This window comes from Dendropsophus ebraccatus, chromosome 2, assembly GCF_027789765.1.
Source record: "Dendropsophus ebraccatus isolate aDenEbr1 chromosome 2, aDenEbr1.pat, whole genome shotgun sequence".
In the NCBI taxonomy this organism is placed as follows: Eukaryota; Metazoa; Chordata; class Amphibia; order Anura; family Hylidae; genus Dendropsophus; species Dendropsophus ebraccatus.
Genome location: NC_091455.1, coordinates 151,404,504 through 151,423,735, shown reverse-complemented (window position 1 = coordinate 151,423,735; position 19,232 = coordinate 151,404,504). Strand labels below are relative to the sequence as shown.

The window sequence follows — 19,232 nt, the reverse complement described above, 5'->3', positions numbered from 1 at the left end:
CCTGTTCAGGCGATATCTTACTGAGGGACATCACCACAGCCAGTAATTGGCTGAGCAGGCTGTCACTTTCGAGAAACAAGAGTGACAGCTCGCTCAGCCAATCACTGGCCGGTGCACTGTCCCTTGTCAGTCAGTCAGTCAGTGATTGGCAGAGTGGTGATTGGCAGAGTGGTGAGTGACAGCCAATCACTGACTGGCTGACTAATTGACTGAGAAGGGATAGCCCCTGCCAGTAATTGGCTGAGCGGGCTTTCATTCCTATTTCTCTGCAAATTCAGCTTTGCTTATCTCTATTACCAATGGTATACACCCCCCTCTTAGCTTGATAAACAAGTCTTTTTTCAACCTTACTAGCTGTAGAATTATGTAATTAGGATGATTACCACACAATCTTAGCATTTTTGAGCAACTTAAAATTTTTGTATGAGGAGAAACAAACACTTTCACACTTTATTTTTTAAAGGCAGAAATTGAGGAATAATTTATAGATGTAATAGCTGAGCTTACCTTGTGTATACATGTGTATCATTGTTATTTCCAAGCCTTTCTGTACCATCTCCAAAATTCCATAAATAACTAGCATTTGTTCCAGAATTTATTCTACAGTTAAAACTCACACTAGAGTTTATCAGTACAGAGGAACTGGCAACAAGACGATTTGGGATCACTTTTCTCTGCACAAATATAGTGTGGACATCAGATGTAAAGGAGGTGAATTGATTTGAAGCTTTAACTACAACGTCATATCTGGGTAAAGAAAAAGGTATATTACTTACATATTTTCAAATTTAAAAAAATATTCAGCCTTGTACAAGTGAAGATTGGATAAAAGTCTCTGCGTCATTTTTACTGTATAGTTTAGCACCAGGGGGAAGAACAATGATTGTTATGTAAGGCAATACCACTTATTCTATAGGTCAGTCCAGAATCAAACCCAGTGAGATCAATATCAGTGGTCCTGTAAATGTGTGCATACACAGTAAATTCCAAAGAAGGTGCCATATTACTAAGTATACAGGACTCCAGCAGGTCCAAATAACAAATGAGATGGAAATTGGCAGGAAAATAACAGAAATGTAGTTATTTATATAATAAAAGGTGAAACAATATTCCAGTGTAGATTCAATGTAAATTCTTGTTTAATGACAGCAAGCAGATATATTGAAAACCATGAGACTCTTATATTTTTTTTGGAAGGACACATCTGTCATGTCTTTTCTTTTTTCATTGTGACAGTAGCCCTTCTTTTCTTTTTTTTTCTCTTCCATACAGTATTTTTAAAAACAACACAGGAAAAAAATCTATCAATAAGGCTAATATTGGCACTTTTATCTCATCACAAAACTATATATCTGAGTCTTTTTGTTCATCAGTATCAAATAGCGCAGCAATCGTATTTCTCCTAAAAAAGCCAAAACAAAACCAACATCATCCAATTATTCTTACATCCTATTAAGTAAGCATTGCATAGGTTCCATTATCTTGGTGGTTTATCTGTCGTGTTTGTAAAAAAAAGACAGTATCACAGAGTTAAGGCCTTATCCGACGGGCCGACAAGTGATAACACGAAATTACACGCAGTGGCAGCAAGCGGGTGAGTGCGGGAGGGACCTCGGGGAGCTGCAGGGGGGCTGCCCGGTTGATCGCTAGATCGTCTAGGCAGCCCATAGAGGATAGTGGCGGTCTGCTGCCGCAGGTCCTATTCCACAGAGCGACGGCAGCAGATCGCTGCTATCACAACTATTTGTTTTTCAACATGTTTGAAAGACAAACGACGCAACGATCAGCCGACATGAACGATGTCGGCTGATCGTTGTCTTGTATTCTACGGGACAATAATCGTCCATAATGGCTGATATCGGCCGAATACAGCCGATAATCGTTCCGTGAAATAGGGCCTTTAGGTCTGTGAGACTGTTTGCGCCCTCCTCGCTCTAAGACCACAGCTCCGTCATTATAATGCCTCTTTTGAGAATGACTGACAGCTGCCTCATCATCGAATGTGCAGGATTTAAATGTAGCCAAAGATGAGTCAGCTGTCAATCTTTATCAACGGAGATGGCATTATGATGGAGAGCGGGAAGGGGAAAACAGTATCACAGATCCACCTCTGTGACCCCATCGCTGTGGAAGCAATATCTTTTTTGTACAAACACACCAGATTAGACAACACATGCTTACTTAATAGGTAACTGGAAAATGGCAGCACTGATCTATGCACATTTGTAATGGTAGTTTCCATTTAAATACCATGAATATAAAACTTATGCACTATACACAGTAAAAAAAAAAAGTATTGCATGCCTGTTTGGTACAGTGAATCTTTTAGATAGACTTCTTCGGACTGTTCTTTCAGGTGATCTGTCTACAAACTGCCAGATAAAATCCAAAGGTCCGGGCTCATCAGTCACTGCTATAAATGTAATGGATGCTTCTGTTGAGAAAACTGTCCCATTGGTATAGATATATAAGGCTGAAAAAAGCAGAGTTTTAAAAGATTATGTTTTAAAATCCTATCATTGTCTTTCTGAAAATATGTAAAGATCTGTGGTAAAATGTCACTAGAAGTACTAGGGAAGAAAAGATATGCAAAATAGTTCCTCCTTGGGAAGAAGGTGCTCCTTTAAGTCAGTGTTTCACTCCATCTAGGAGTCTTAGAACATTGACTAGGGATACATGCCAAGCCAGATAATCCGTCAGGATCCTGATTTACAGACAGAAAAAACTGATGTATGGATGAAGCCTTACTAGAATACTCAGCCTAACAACATGCAGTAAACTGCAAATTCAGTAGTGAGACCTCTGGTGGCTAAAACTTTAGACATTTTTTTAGTGGAGATTTCCTTTTAATTAGGGTTTTCTAAAAAATAAAAAAAATATATGATACCTACATTTCTTTCTTGGCAAAACATGAACAACCTTCCAGGCTTTTAGCATTCCCACTTTATTCCAAGCAGTGACTGTAAGGTTGTAAATTGCTGCACTGGGAAATGTGACATTTATCTCTGATTCTGCAGGAAAAGTAGAATATATAGTCTTTAACGCTGTCAGTCAAAATAATTGATTTATATATGATGGATAAATAATATCTGGAAACTTACCTTTGATATTGTATGTTGTTGAATCATTAATATTCCACAAGTAAGACACATTTGTGCCCCTAGTAAGTGTAGCGGTCAATAATATGAGGTCATTTTGATACACTCTATTGGCATTCATCACTATGGACAGACCTGTTGGTGCTGCCTGAACAGAGTAAGGCCCAATCTCGGCTGTGTCAGTAAAAAGCTCATTAAATGCTTTAACTTTAATCATATAATTGGCAGCTAAAAATAAAATAAAAATATTATAAAAACATGTTTTAATATTGTATAGAAATTAGAATTTTCAACATTGTTTAATAATTATACCTATTAGGCTGTCCCCCCGCGCTTAAAGGGGTCGCCAGTTAAAAAAAAAATTTCTTTCAAATCAGCTGGTGCCAGAAAGTTATATAGATTTGTAATTTGTTTCTATTTAAAAATCTCAAGTCTTCCAATACTTATAAGCTACTGTATGTCCTGCATGAAGTGTTGTTTTATTTACATTCAGACACAGTGCTCTCTGCTGACATCTCTGGCTGAGACAGGAACTGTTCAGAGCAGGAGAGGTATTCTATGGGGATTTATAGAAAACCAAGACAGAGTTCCTGTCTCGGCCAGAGATGTCAGCAGAGAGCACTGTTTTCTGAATGTAAATAAAACAACATCCTGCATGACATATAGTAGCTCATAAGTATGGAAAGACTTCAGATTTTCAAATAGAAGTAAATTACAAATCTATATAAAAAAAATTTCTGGACAACCCCTTTAATACATCATCACAATCTACATCCACGATAACATTAATTTGGTATCAGATACATGCACGGTATGCTTAACAACTTTATTACCTTCACTATATCTGTGAAACGCCAATGCACCAAATCCAGTGGTCTGCACACTTCCATTTACATATATACTGGGGGATCCATCACCAAAATCAAAGATGAAGTTAGCCTCAGCATCAGTAAGTGCTGTAAACTGTATAAATGTTGTTGAGTAAGACCCATCTGCCTGTTCTACAAGAACAGCGTGATCGATTCCAGTTGCAATAAAAACCGTAACATTGTTTATGACATCTACGACTTTGATCCCTTTGGCAGGTGACTGGCTCTGTGGGCTACCCATTTCTGATGCAGTAATATAATACATCCCAGGGACATTTGCAGTTACACTTAGAGAGCTGAAAAACAAAAATGGAAGCGCAAATGAGAAAACCTAACAGCCAGTATAGAAACCGTGATTGAGGAACAGTACTTTATTTTTTGGTGAAACTTGCAGAAACATGTATGATTGGCGCCACGTGTTCCAGCAGAGAAACGTAACATCAAAGACCATAATCATACATAATGTCCAGTCTACTTAGGTGGTGCACTGTCACCAGGAATATTGGTTATCCACATAGAATGAAATGGAATTTTACTTTTATTGTATTAAAAAGCGCTCAGCGGTGCACTAGTCAGTGCTGCTATTTTACTCTATGTGGATGACAACTTTATTTTTTCCTTTAGGAAAAAAAAAAACCTTTATAAAACAACTAAGCAGTACTAAGTTATAAGCTATGTTCACACAACGTTTTTTCTTGTCCATTTATAATTTTTAAAATGACGTCCGTCATTTTGAGGATTGGTTCCCTGTCAGGCTAGGTTCACACTGAGTTTTTGCAATCCGGAGAGTTTTTTTTTCAAAAAACGGATGGAAAAAACGGATGCATTAGTGTGCATCCGTTTTGATCCGTTTTTCCATTGACTTCCATTGTAAAAAAAAAAAAGGGGATCAAAACGGATCCGTTTTTTTTAACGGACACAAAAGTAGTGTCAGCTACATTTTTGTGTCCGTAAAAAAAACCGAATCCGATTTTTTTTACAATGGAAGTCTATGGAAAAACGGATCAAAACGGATGCACAATAATGCATCAGTTTTTTGCAAAACAACTGATGAAAAAAACGGATTGCAAAAACGCAGTGTGAACCCAGCCTCAGTGTAATAACAGCTGCTGGTATATTATTCTAGTTTAGGGTCCATTTTATACAGAGAGATTATGTGACAGATTATCTGCCAAAGATTTGAAGCCAAAACCAGGAATGCATTTGAAAAGAGGAGAAATCTCAGGCTTTCCTTTATGACTTGATCTCTGTTTATGGTCTGTTTCTGGCTTTGGCTTTGGCAAATCTTTGGCAGATAATCTGTAAGATAATCTTTCTGTGTAAATGGACCCTTAGGTGGACTAATTGGCCTTTAGGTGTGTCTTTCATTGAAAAGTCCATTGAATTTAATAGTGAAAACGAAGAAAGGACAATAAAAAAAAAACTGTCTGAACAACTAAAAAATAACGTCCTCTGTTTGCAAAAGACTTCCAAAAATAATTGACATGAACATTGTTTTAACATCCGCACAGATAATGTCCATCATTTTATACATTGTGTGCATTGGATGTCCATCTTTCCATCAATGCATTACATTGTAGTCAGTTAAATTGTGGCAATAACGGACGTCTTTTTAAATAGAAAAAGCGGGCGCCTTTTCTCTTTTTTTTTTAACGTTGTGTGAACATAGCCTTAGAGTAGTAAAAAGAAAAAAAAAATCTATATTCTTTCCATTAATAGAAATGAATGTTTCCTTTATCAGCCAAACGAAAGAAATTTGAGATTGTCAAAAATGTAAACAAAATTAAAGAATGATCACTTTCAAGTGTATTGATGACCTTACCTGCTGTGGAGAGAATAGTTACTCAGTGGAGTATAGAGAGTCCATACATATGAACCTCCCAAGCCAGATTTCAGAGATAAAGTAGCGTTGATGAGATCACCCACTTTTATTACAGGTGGTGTATACAGTATAATGTCAATAGCTTCTTCTATCATCACTTCTGCCATCTTCCTCACTGTGCTGACTAAATTGGAAACTTCCATTGCCACATTGTAGCGAGCCACATGCCTGTATCTATGGAGGAATTCAAAAACAGAGCAGAAGTATTGTTTATGCAAACAGCCCTTAGTGAATTCTTGAGATTGGACCTGGATGCTGCCGCCATCTCCAAAGTTCAGCAGCACTGTATACTGCTGGTAGGGCTCCACAGTAACAATGCATCTGGTAAAATGGCCTACAAATGTTTCCTGCATAGCCACAGTGACATCAAATATGGGGAACTGGACGAGTGTTCTCATGCTTGCCGAGAGGTTTCCTGCATAGCCTTCAACATGAATTTTCACAGTCACATAACAGGGAGCCTCAATATCTAGATGCAACTGAAATAAAGAACATAACAAAGAATAGTTAGAAGTACTGCACAGTGATATACTATTTCAAAATGATTTATTCAGAAAACACAGTTCAAGTCATGCCGATTTCTTCCTTCATCTGCAAAATGTCCAAACATGTCTGAATCAATCACTTGGAAAAAGTGGCCTACAGCTATATCATGGTGTAATACAACCTCTTTTGCATCTATTGGCAGCATTTAGCAAAAAATAAACTACAGTATTTTGTCAGGGCTATTATTATTTATTACTTGTTTGTGTGTATGTTAAATATATCAAAATACCCTAAGGTTTTTCTGCAAAATCTTGCATCTGTTTGGCCACCTTCAAATTTTCTTTTGATGATTTTTAACCCCTTCATGACTAAAGCTCATTGATGCACGGATGTCCAGGTCACAATGAAGCAATGTTTCTCCTCGCCTTCTAAGAGCCATAACACTTTCATTTTTCTACACACAGGGCTGGTTGGAGTCTCATTTTTTGCACCATGATCTATCGTTTTTGCTGGTAACACATAGTGGTGCACATGGGAGGTTTTGATCGATTTTTATTTATTTTTTTCTGATATATAATTTTAAAAAATAAGCAATCCAGTTTTTTCCCCCTTTTTCAATTACACCGTTCACTGCGGGGAAACTATATTTGTTATATTTTAATAGATTGGACAATACTGCATGGTACAATATCAACTATGTTTATTTTTTTTTACATATTTTTATTTGTAAAATGGGAAAGGAGGTGATTTAAACTTTTACTAAAGGAGGGATTTTGCCATATTTTTTTTACAGTTTTTAAGTCCCCCTAGAGCAGTGATTTTCAACCAGTGTGCCGCGGGGAAAGTTCCCCAAACTATGGTGCCCCTGTGAAACAGGAGAAAACAATGGGGGAGAGAAACCTGGGGATGGGGGAGAAGCAGGGGGGAGAGAAACATGGGGATGGGGGAGAGAAACAGCGGAGAGAAGCAGGGGGGAGAGAAGTTTGGTGGAGAGAAGCAGGGGGGAGAGAAGTTTGGTGGAGAGAAGCAGTGGGGAGAGAAGTATGGTGGAGAGAAGTATGGTGGAGAGAAGTATGGTGGAGAGAAGCACGGGGGAGAGAAGCACGGGGGAGAGAAGCATGGGGGAGAGAAGCACAGGAAAGAAGCAGGGGGGAGAAGTATGGTGGAGAGAAGCACAGGAGAGAAGCAGGAGGGAGAAGTATGGTGGAGAGAAGCACAGGAGAGAAGTAGGGGGGAGAAGTGGCGGAGAGAAGCACAGGAGAGAAGCACAGGGGGGAGAAGAAAACAGGCCCAGGTTTCACACTGAGTGAGTATAAATACATTTAGAATCTATATTATTAACTATATGTATAATATGTACTGTTTTAGTGTCATTTTGTGCCATTTTGGTTGGTGGTGTGCCCCGGGATTTTTTAAGTATAAAAAGTGTGCCGCGGCTCAAAAAAGGTTGAAAATCACTGCCCTAGAGGACTATAACATGCAGTCATTAGATTTCATATTCTAGTCAATGCTATGCCATTGCATAGCACTGACCAGTATTATCAGCAATCTTCCCACAGTGTTTGCCTGAGGCAGACTCTATGATCCTAAAGTACAAAGGCAAGTATTATACCCCTGCCTCTCAGGAAAAGTGATAGGGTCCTGATCAGTCCCCCCACTAACTTCCTTAAAGTGACACTGTCACCCCCTTTTTGCATTCTGACTTCTCTACACAGGTGCAAGGGGTAAATTTAGCAGTTTTCATACCTTATTTTATACTATATATCATGGTGCTTGTTCAAATAGTGATCTTTTATCAACTGCAGATTGTGCTAAGTAGGCGGGGCTTCACTGTAGCAGCGCCACTTAGCCTCACCCACAGCACCACCGTTGGCCCCGTCCCTCCATGATGTTATATGCACATAGGCCCCGCTCCCTCACCAACCATTGGAACAGGCTGGCCTAAAGGTCTAGGCCCCACCCCCTCTAGGTTGGCCCATACAAATGGGCGACGAGGGGACGGGGCCTATGTGCCGATGATGTCACTCAATCGTGGGGCCAACAGTGGCGCTGTGGGCAGGGCTAAGTGGCGCTATTGCAGTGAAGCCCCGCCCACTTAGCACAATCTGCAGTTGATAAAAAATCACTTCTTACTTGAACAAGCACCATGATGTATGTATATAAAATAAGGTATGAAAACGGCTAAATTTACCTTTTACACCTGTGTAGAGAAGTCAGAATGCAAAAAGAGGGTGACAGTGTCACTTTAACTCCTATGATCACTGTAGATCACAGTATTTAAGAGGTTATTGACAGGCAGTCGGTAATTGCTGCTGCCTGTGATTATGCTCGGCTCCTAGGACATTATTGTGCAAGGTTAATCACATTGAAGCAGCCCTGCACACGTTAAAACCTCTTCACAGCTGGTTTTAATGACCATCATTTAACGACAAATAACACCCATTATTTGCCAGTCATTAATTTGACTGTGTGAATATAGCCTGATAGTGTCATATAAAGTTCCTCTGTGTGTAGGTTTGCATCATTAGGTCTGTCTCACATTTCTCTGTGTCATACTGATTGCTGACACCATACCTGGACTCATTGTGCAATTCTTTATTTGTCAATGTATTTAAATAAAAACAGATAACACATAAACTTATTTAGAAAAAAAAAAGCCATAAAAAATTACCTTGGGTTTACCAATTACTGTTCCATTGGTTTTACCATCTGAGAAGAACCACCGATAAATAGCATTGGAACTACTGTTAGTTCTAGCAACAAAGGTCAAAAGTGATGGAGCATCAGGACTAAAAAAGAAGAAAAACAAACAGCTAAAATTACAAAGCTTGCATTGAGTTAAAACATCTCAAAGGATTTAGTCATTTACTGTATTAAAAGCGTAACTATAAAGTATCTTGTCAATTTAGGACAATGTGCTGAGTGTTCGGGGCTGATCGGTACTGGCATGAGACCGGGTATGTGAGGCTCTCATCACTTGTACTTGGTTGATTTCACATGTGACAGATAAACAGTTGTCCTGCAGACCTGTCACTAGAATAATGCCACCCAGGATTCATTCAAGGGGTTATTCAGTGCTATAAAAAACATGGCCACTTTCTTCCAGAGACAGACCCACTCTTGTCTCCAGCTTGCGCGGGGTTTTGCTGCTCAGTTACATTGAAGTGAATGGAGCTTAATTGCAAACCGCACCTGTGGCCATGTTTTTGTAGCACTGGATAACCCCTTTAATAAGTCCTGACCAATGGAGCTCGCATCAGCCCGCAAAAAAACCCTGCCCCCCACAGCTGCCGCTGCCACCGGCCTCACTTATACCCATATCATCCCACAACACAAGCCCCCCCTGCAGCCGCCACTGACGTCTTTCAGACAAAACAACTGGAGATATCTCAGGAAGCACACAAGCTATCAACACAATTTAGGGCTCTTTTTAAAGGGTAACATGTGAACTTTTCATTTGATTGATTTCATTTTTTGGCTACCTAAACTATAGTATCACATTGTAGACTTTACAGTTGTACAGAGGTGAGGCATAATGGTATCCCATCCTTGTATTCACATAAGCAAAGTTTGGCAGAACAAGAAAACCCTTTGGCACAGATAATAAATTAACGGGACCTTTACTTGGGGCCTAGAACATATTTCTAAAAAAACAGTATTTGGTTACGCATATGGTTATGATCTATGTGAATACAATATCTTATTAAACTTTTTTAACTGTAAATTTTTGTCATCAATTTTCTGATCATACATACCTTAAAGAATGTACAGCAGGTCCATAAAGAATTAAATGTTGTAAGGGTTGGTGGATTAGTAGAAGTGAAGACAAGTTCATTGCAGTTTTCTCTATGATTAAAGTAGGGCTGTAGAGACCTGCCCTTTTATAACTATGTGTGATGTTCACTCTAATGAGGAAATAAATATTAAATCAGATATTGTAACAATATTAACTTAAAGAACATATAATGACATTATATGAAATAACATTATATTCTCGTTTTGAAAATTAAAACATTTTGTAAATAGTGTACTCTTTTTTTCCCCTGTGGGCTATTATTAGCAAAATCTGTAAGGGGTCGTTACGGACGATGTGCTACATAGCAGACTTGAGAATTCCTGTTAGTACAGTACAGTACTACACAAAGATTCCAATTCCTTTGGAGCTCCAGGCATCATAATGAATAATGATGATGGGAGTTCTGAAGTTTGTTCCACATCATCTGTAATCTGTAACTGCAGATTATGTGCTACGGTGTGACAGTATCACTTTAAATGATAACATTCTGTCTGTTTTTAAACCTTTGTGCTGAATTATTTTATTATTTGTCCCCTACGTCTTTTATTTGGATGAATGTCCTGTGGAAAATCACAAAAGTCCAACAGAGTACAGAGTTTCAGTTTCACATAGGATGTGTATAAGAGTAGAGGAAATATCAGGAGGTTTGAAAATAAATGAGGGAATGAAGGAGTGCAATATTTTTTCACCATGATAACCACTAACATATGTAAAAATAAATTTCCAATGATATGTGTCCATAGCCAGCGTATAAAAAGTTTTTATATATTGCTGCACTGTTGGTTAACATAATAAATATGTTATGCTTACCTCTCTGCACTCCACCGGTGTAACAATGTGTCCTCTCTGATGTACCCTACTGATTGCAGCTACGCTACTTTCTAGATGAACTTGTCTCAGGAGTGACAGCCCACTCAATTAATCACTGTCCAAGGCACTTGCCCCTCTCAGTCAGTAATTGGCTGAGCAGGCAGTCACTCTTGAGACAAATTCATCTTGGAAGTAGCAGAGCTGCAGTCATTGGGGTACACCAAAAAGAACACATTGTGGCACTGGGGGAGCATGGAGAGGTAAGCATTAGGCTCTGTTCACACGGAGCAAAACTGGCGTAATTCTCCGTTGCGGAATCCCACCAGCCTCCCTGTCATAATGACAGTCTATGGGAGGCTTATGCACCTCCTCTCTCGGTGTCTCTCTGTGCTGAAGAATGGACAAATCAGAGGATTTGTAGCTCAATAAAAAATGGAAATGTGACCATTTTATAGATTGATTGTTTAATTTTACATAATATATTTTTATGGCTACTGTTTTAACAATGTATTTAGAGGAAAACTATGCATAAACAAAGCTATAACACACCCCGGATATGCATTGACTATAATTACTTCACATTAGGTTGTGTTTAAAGAGGTTGTCCTAGGATACTAACTTGTCCACAGGATAGGGGACAAATAAGAGATTGCGAGGGGTCCGACCACCATACCCACAGCCAATCTCTGTATCGGGCCCCGGCTTCTTTGTTATGAATAGAGCCACAGGTAAGGTACATGATCCATGGCTCTTTTTATTCCTATAAAGCCACCAGAAAGAGCTGAGTAAACCGGAAGAGTGCTTTCTTGGCTCTTTTTGGTGACTCTACTTATTTCTATGGAGCCGCTGGAAAGAGCCGAGTAGGCCGGAAGAGTGCTTATTCCGCTCTTTCCAGCAGATCCATAGGAATGAATAGAGCCGTGGGTCATGTGCCATACCAACGGCTCTATGAACAATTGAAGAAAGAAAGCTGGACACTGTAATACAGCGCACACCACTGAATCCAAAGATATACAAAGTTTATTGGGACAAACACAAAAAACACCACAAAAAGCAACAATAAAATCAATTAAAAAACCACAAAGGTATATGAAAGACTAGGCAGGAGGACAATATACTCTCCTACTTTACCAAGGAAACAAACATATTAGTAATGCTCCACATGATTAAATATAAAATTCATAGAGTGCATAAGAATGGCCGGCAACATGAAAGGAAAACAAATCTATAAATACAACGCAATATACCATATAAAGGATCCAAAGTGCTATAGTGCAAGTGAATAAATAAGTCATATAATTATTGTAAACACCAATATGAACCACTAATATAACAAACGATGCCCAACCATATATGCCATATGAAATAAATTACATAGGAGCAGAAACCCTGGTACAGACCCAACGCGTGTCGTCACACACAGTGTGTGTGACGACACGCGTTGGGTCTGTACCAGGGTTTCTGCTCCTATGTAATTTATTTCATATGGCATATATGGTTGGGCATCGTTTGTTATATTAGTGGTTCATATTGGTGTTTACAATAATTATATGACTTATTTATTCACTTGCACTATAGCACTTTGGATCCTTTATATGGTATATTGCGTTGTATTTATAGATTTGTTTTCCTTTCATGTTGCCGGCCATTCTTATGCACTCTATGAATTTTATATTTAATCATGTGGAGCATTACTAATATGTTTGTTTCCTTGGTAAAGTAGGAGAGTATATTGTCCTCCTGCCTAGTCTTTCATATACCTTTGTGATTTTTTAATTGATTTTATTGTTGCTTTTTGTGGTGTTTTTTGTGTTTGTCCCAATAAACTTTGTATATCTTTGGATTCAGTGGTGTGCGCTGTATTACAGTGTCCAGCTTTCTTTCTTCAATTGTTCATAAGGCTGTCTTTTTGGACACTTAGCTGCACCCCTTTGTTATGTAACATTATGGTGAGCTCCCCCATATCTTAGATACCAACGGCTCTATTCATAACAAAGAAGCCGGGACCCAATACAGAGATCAGCAGGGGGTACAGAAGTCAGAAGGTTATTTTTCCTTTAAAACCTTTTTAAATAATATGCTTCCTTGTCTTGCATGTCAAATCAACATTTCACGTGATAACTGACACAAACCATATTTTGTTTTAGAATGTATACATACCCATCCTTTCCAAAATAAGATCCGGTCAAGCAAGTTGTTGTATTATCACCAAGATGAAATGTTATCCTTTCATCTTTCAGTAAAGGAAGCCAGCTAAATGGAAACTTAGGGATAAAAAAAACAGACCATGTAATTAACATATTCTGAATACACTAGTGTGGATTATACTAACAAAACTAAAGTTGTGGTAACATAAAATATATAAAGCTTGCATGAAAATAACTCTATACCAGTAACAAAATAAAGCATTAATAAACATGACAGATCAGAGCTCACAGAAAGATTGGACTCCAAGCATAATAGCAGCCCTGCATTATCAATGTAGGCTCTATACTTCCTGGAGTTTAAAGAGGTACTCCAGGCGGGAGACCTTTTTTCACTATGGCCAGGGAAGGGGTGAATAAAAGAAAACAGCATCCACTTCCACCCCAGTTCCCGTGCTGGACCTCCAGACCTCCGTTGCCGACAACTTCCTGGTCTGAGAGGGGGCTTGAGAAGTGACGTTTCAAGCCTATTCAGCCATTCAGCAGCTGTGGCAGGACTCCACTACAGCTACTGAATAGCTGAGCAGGCTTTAAAGATAGGATCTAAAGCTCTGTCTCAGACCAGGAAGCGACTGGGGACTGGGGGAAATCAGAGCCACATGATGCAGGCCCCATTGCTGGAACCGGGAGGTAAATGGACGTTGATGCTTTCATCCACCCCTTCCCCGACCATAGTAAAAAAAAAAAAAAAAAAGGCCTTCTGCCCGGAGTACCCCATTGAGGACCTTCAAAGGTTGCTAAATTCCAGAAGGTACGGACTATGATCTCCCAGGTCCTTAAAGTATACCTGTTGTTATAACTTTCTAAATCACCAGTAGGTGTAATATAAAGCAAGTTTGCAATTAATATTCATTATTTTTAATTTTTTCCTGTTTTCTGAATCTTTTTTTTCTCAGAGAGTCAGAAAACAGAAAGTCCCGTGCTTCCCAGGTCATTTGAGCGATCAAAGAGAAGGCAGACATGTGACTGACAGACACAGCCGTGAATCTCTGTACTGGCCGGAATTCCTGTGTTTAGTCTGATTTTTTCAAGCAGCACAAGTCAAAAAATCTTCCTTCAGGAGACTGGACCTGGATTTCTGGTAAGTTCAGCTTTGTTCAACAGCATAATAACAACAAAAAATAATGAATGTATATTGCAAACTTGCTTTACATCACATCTACTGTTGATTTAGATTTTGAAAGTTATAACAACAATGACACTTTAAGCTAGGAGGCAGAGTAAAAGAAGAAGAAGCACAGGGAAGCTGCTTAAGAAGAAAAAGACTCCCTCCTTCATGGCTATGTATCATTAGGGAGTGTTTGTCTGTCAGTCTATGTGCGTGTGTGTGTGTCTCTGTCTGACTGTGTCTAAAAAATGTTCTGTATAGAAAAGGCAATCCCCTTTTCTCCTGTTCTGAACTACAAGTCCCAGCATGACAGGCCTTCTAAACCTGCTGGGACTTGTAGTTTTTCTTAGGCCAAGTTCATACAGTGTATTTTGCATTCATTAAATGCCTATTTTACAGGTGAAAATGACCAAATAAGTCCTCAAACAGCCCTTTACTCAAGTTCCACTAGTATTATCTGTACTATTTTGTGCTTATTTCCATTTTGGGGACACTGAAACCAATTACCAGGTTTTTCAAAGAGTTATGGACTCGACATACAATAGTTTCAGCCGTGAGATACAATAGTCCTAAGTTCCTAACAATATTAGCTAATAAAGAGGTTAGGTTAGCGTACCTTAAGTATGAACAGAATAGGTTCCCCAAGCTGAGCATTTGAAGGGTGGCTAAAGCTAGGAAGGATTTCACTTTTTACCACAATATACTCCATATAACTGTTGATAGTAGTTACAGAATTGGTTACAGTAAGCCTAACTGAATGAAATCCTAAACTTGTACATGGAACAGTTAGAAGGGGACTTCCAGATAAATATGACATATTGTTTCCAAAAGTCCAGGTGTAGACGTAATTCTTATCCCAGGAGACTTGGCCTGGAAAAAAGGAAAAGTAGATTAGAACTGTGTTATAGCTCTAAATCAGTATCCAGTTTTACAGTTTAGTTATTATTCTGGAGTTATATATGATAAAGCATAAATTACATTGTCTTGGTCTGTGGATTTAAAAGAAAACAATAATAATCTTCTCCTTTTGCAGAATATTATCTGTCCATCTAGTAGAAAATATAGGTGCAGCACTTAAGGTAAATGCAGGGTAGTACCAACCAAAAGAAAAGAAAGGCCTGAGGGTGTAGTGGTATGATGATGAGGGAACAAAAGGAGGATAAGGGGTGTAAGGATATGATGATGACGGAACAAGAGGATGATGAGGGGTGTAGTGGTATGATGATGAAGGAACAAGAGGATGATGAGGGGTGTAGTGATATGATGATGAAGGAACAAGAGGATGATGAGGGGTGTAGTGGTATAATGATGAAGGAACAAGAGGATGATGAGGGGTGTAATAATATGATGAAGGAACAAGAGGATGATGAGGGGTGTAGTGGTATGATGATTAAGGAACAATAGGATGATGAAGGGTGTAGTGGTATGATGATGAAGGAACAGGAGGATGATGAGGGGTGTAACAAGAGAATGATGAAGGAACAAGAGGATGATGAGGGGTGTAGTGTTATGATGATGAAGGAACAAGAGGATGATGAGGGGTGTAGTGGTATGATGATGAAAGGGCAGGAGGATGAAGGGGTAGTAGTATTATGATGGAGGTGGTTGTAGTATGATGATGGAGGGGCAGGAGGATGAAAGGGGTAGTAGTATGATGATGGAGGGGCAGGAGGAGGGGACAACATGGTGGGCATCTGTAAGGGGGATAAAATGGGGGGCCATCTATATGGGGGATAACGTGGGAGGCCATCTATATGGGGGATAATATGGGGGGCATCTATAATAGGGACAACACAGGGGGCCATCTATAAGGGGGAAACATTGGGGGGGTCATCTATAAGGTGGACTACACGGGGGGTGTATACAATAGGGAGATATGTACTATAAGGGTGATCACATAGTGTCAGGGCTACCTACTAAATGAGGGTGCAAAGGGGCCAATACAGATGTGTAGTGTGTAGAGAGATGAGGATGGTGAGGAGCGAGGAGCCTAATATCTTTCTCTGGCAGATTCTGTGGATTCATGGTTTGGAGAAGTTCTCATAATGGCCCAGGGCAGATGGAGAAGATGAAGACTGCCCTGTGAGTCACTTGATATAACTGCACTGTAATATATATGGTGTATAGGGCCTGTGTACAGTGTGTCCACCTCTATATGACTGTATAAAGTGATATTGGTCTATGTACAGAGGATTTTATTCAGTAGCAGCGGTGGTGTTAGTCAGTATGTAGTAGTGTTAATCAGTAGCAGCGGTGGTGTTAGTCAGTATGTGGTGTTATTAGTCAGTATGTGGTAAGGGGGGTCCCAAGTTGACCTCTTGCACCAGGGCCCAAGAGACATTAGCTACGCCCCTGACTGGAACATAAACAGTTAAAAACATCTAAAAAAAAAACCCACACACAAAATACATCAAGGAGGCCCCACTTTCATCTACATAGGAGGCCCCGCATAGATGAAAGGAGGAGAAAAGTAAAAGAATGGCGCCCTGCAGGTTTAACCTAACAGGAAAACAATGATATTTGGAGGGGGAAGGGGGGGGAGGGGGGAATGGGGGTTGGAGTTCGGTTATGGAAATGTTGATGAAATAAGTTGATAATCTGTTGATTTGGAAAATAAAAACTACGTTACTAAAAAAAAAAAAAAAAAAAAAAAAAAGGAGGCCCCACTACATATAGGAAAAAACCCCAGGACACTCAGACAAGCAAAAATGGCAAGGACCTAACCAATAAATCTGAAGTGATAGCTATGCCCTACTACTGGAAACAATGATAATGAGGTAGAAAAACTACCAAGAGATGTGCAAAACAAGTAATGGCAGGTATAACCAGAAAATGACCTAAATATCACCAAATTGTCAGAAGGTCCATATCAGGGTCCACTGCTCCCCACGTGTTCAATTTCACACTGAGAAATTCCTTAGGGTGGTGCTAGCAATGTACACTGTGGACAATGGTGTAGATATCTAGACAAAAACTAAAATCCCGGTGGAACTCCAATATGGTGATCAAACCAAGTGATTTATTTCTCCCACATATGCAGTGTTTCACTCTCACAATAAGAGCTTGTTTAAGCAGTGCCTTGAAAAAGCTCTCATTGTGAGAGTGAAACATTGCATATATGGGAGAAATAAATCACTATCTATCTATCTATCTATCTATCTATCTTTCTATCTATCTACCTATCTAATGTATCTGCCCTTAGGCTACGTTCACACTACATAAGTTTCCGTCCGTAGCGCGTTCCGCGAATAAGCGGCCGGAAACTTACGTAGTTTGCGTACAATGGAAAGTATACGATCTACGGGCGCACAGTTCACACTACGTACGAACTTACGCCCGGATCGTATGCGGCGCCGTAAAAAATGAACCAGACCATTGTTTCCGGACGGAAATGCCGTAACTTACGCCCGTAGCGTAACATGCGGTCCCGTACGTAGTGGTGATTTCTTCATTTTGCCAGCTTTTTGTTCCGATCCAAAAGGTTCTGTGTGGTGTCCGGGGATAGGCGAAGATTTCCAAGTAAAAGACCGCTGTTAGATTGCTACGAAGAGCGCTCGGGAAGCGTAAGTACGCTACGGGCATAAGTTCGCGGTCCGTACATATCCGGCCGCAACTTGCGTAAAGTCCCGGCCGGAGTTTCATACGTATATGTCCGGCCCCGAAAAATATGCGGCCGGACATATACGTAGTGTGAGCCTAGCCTTAAACTGTAATGTCCATTTGAATAAAACTAATGCTAAGTATATAGGTGGTAATGAAATGGTTTACCTTTCATCTTACCGTTAATTTGAGCCACTAATATAACTTCTTCTCCAAGCACAGGTGGGTGTAATATATTTATGGACGCAACATTCAGGTCCTCAACATCAGTTGTAGATGACTGGGAAGTCTCTTCTGGCTGTTCAAGTAAAACTACTACTGATGCTTCAGGATTTCCAGCCACGGTAAAGTTATGTGCCTTTACAGCATTATCGGAGAAACACATTAGGTTTTGTACAGTGATCTTGTCATTGATTAACATTTCTATGTACATGGTATTTCCAGATTTAAGAGTTAGTTGGATGGGAATCCTTAGATTAGCAGAAGTAATATCTGGTAATTTAATGGTGATTTGTCCAACAGTCGTCTGTAATACAGAGAAAAACATAAAACAAATTCGGGTTGAAAGCAAACATCCTTATAATGCTGGTATCGGTTCAGCAAAGTGCGCACAAAGCTTGTGTCATACAGTAATGAAAATGGAGAATTATTTATAATGCGGTTTCATCACATGCCTCAATGGTGATTTGTCAGGCAGAAAATGTAACATTATATAACTTACTTTTCACATGGTTTATTTATGCTGATTTGTAGGTTTACCGATAAAATCTTCTTACAATATTTACAGGCGATTGATGGCACTAGGCATATGTGGTGTATTAAGTGGAATTTTCAAAAATTCAATTCCACAACAAAAGACATAAAAGCTATAATAAAAGGATGGCAGATTTCCAATTTTCTGAATGTAGTTAATAATATTTTAGCATAGGGTCAATAAATCTGCATGTAATTCTGAGTAATAGTCAATCGGTTGTAAATAGAGATGAGGGAACCTCGAGCATGCTTGAGTCCATCCGAACCCGAACTTTCGGCATTTGATTAGCGGTGGCTGCTGAAGTTGGATAAAGCCCTAAGGCTAGATGGAAAACATGGATATAGTCATTGGCTGTATCCATGTTTTCCAGACACCCTTAGAGCTTTATCCAAGTTCAGCAGCCCCCGCTAATCAAATGCCGAACGTTTGGGTTCGGATGGACTCGAACCCGAACCCGGTTCTCGCTCATCTCTAGTTGTAAATGAACTACAAAACTTAAACAAGTTTCCTGCTTACTTGCTGAAAAGGTTTCTTGACAAGTTGATCACAAAGGGGGACATTAATCAATGTTGTGCCCTTGGCATATGCCAAGGAGAAGGCCACAGATTAACCCCTACTCCCTGGC

The 19,232-nt window shown here is 39.5% G+C and overlaps 1 protein-coding gene across 1 annotated transcript in view; it reads right to left on the bottom strand.

Moving 5' to 3' along the window:
• Positions 1-19,232, bottom strand: part of PKD1L1 (polycystin 1 like 1, transient receptor potential channel interacting) — a 107,786-nt gene that overhangs the window by 73,494 nt on the left and 15,060 nt on the right. The window contains exons 9-19 of the mRNA XM_069959695.1: positions 18,034-18,379; positions 14,870-15,123; positions 13,102-13,205; positions 10,091-10,240; positions 9,007-9,124; positions 5,790-6,328; positions 3,932-4,263; positions 3,102-3,326; positions 2,892-3,011; positions 2,305-2,473; positions 508-747 (exon numbers count right to left, since the gene is read on the bottom strand). Of these exons, the coding sequence (XP_069815796.1) occupies positions 508-747; positions 2,305-2,473; positions 2,892-3,011; positions 3,102-3,326; positions 3,932-4,263; positions 5,790-6,328; positions 9,007-9,124; positions 10,091-10,240; positions 13,102-13,205; positions 14,870-15,123; positions 18,034-18,379 (2,597 nt within the window). The remainder of the gene's footprint in view (positions 1-507; positions 748-2,304; positions 2,474-2,891; positions 3,012-3,101; positions 3,327-3,931; positions 4,264-5,789; positions 6,329-9,006; positions 9,125-10,090; positions 10,241-13,101; positions 13,206-14,869; positions 15,124-18,033; positions 18,380-19,232) is intronic.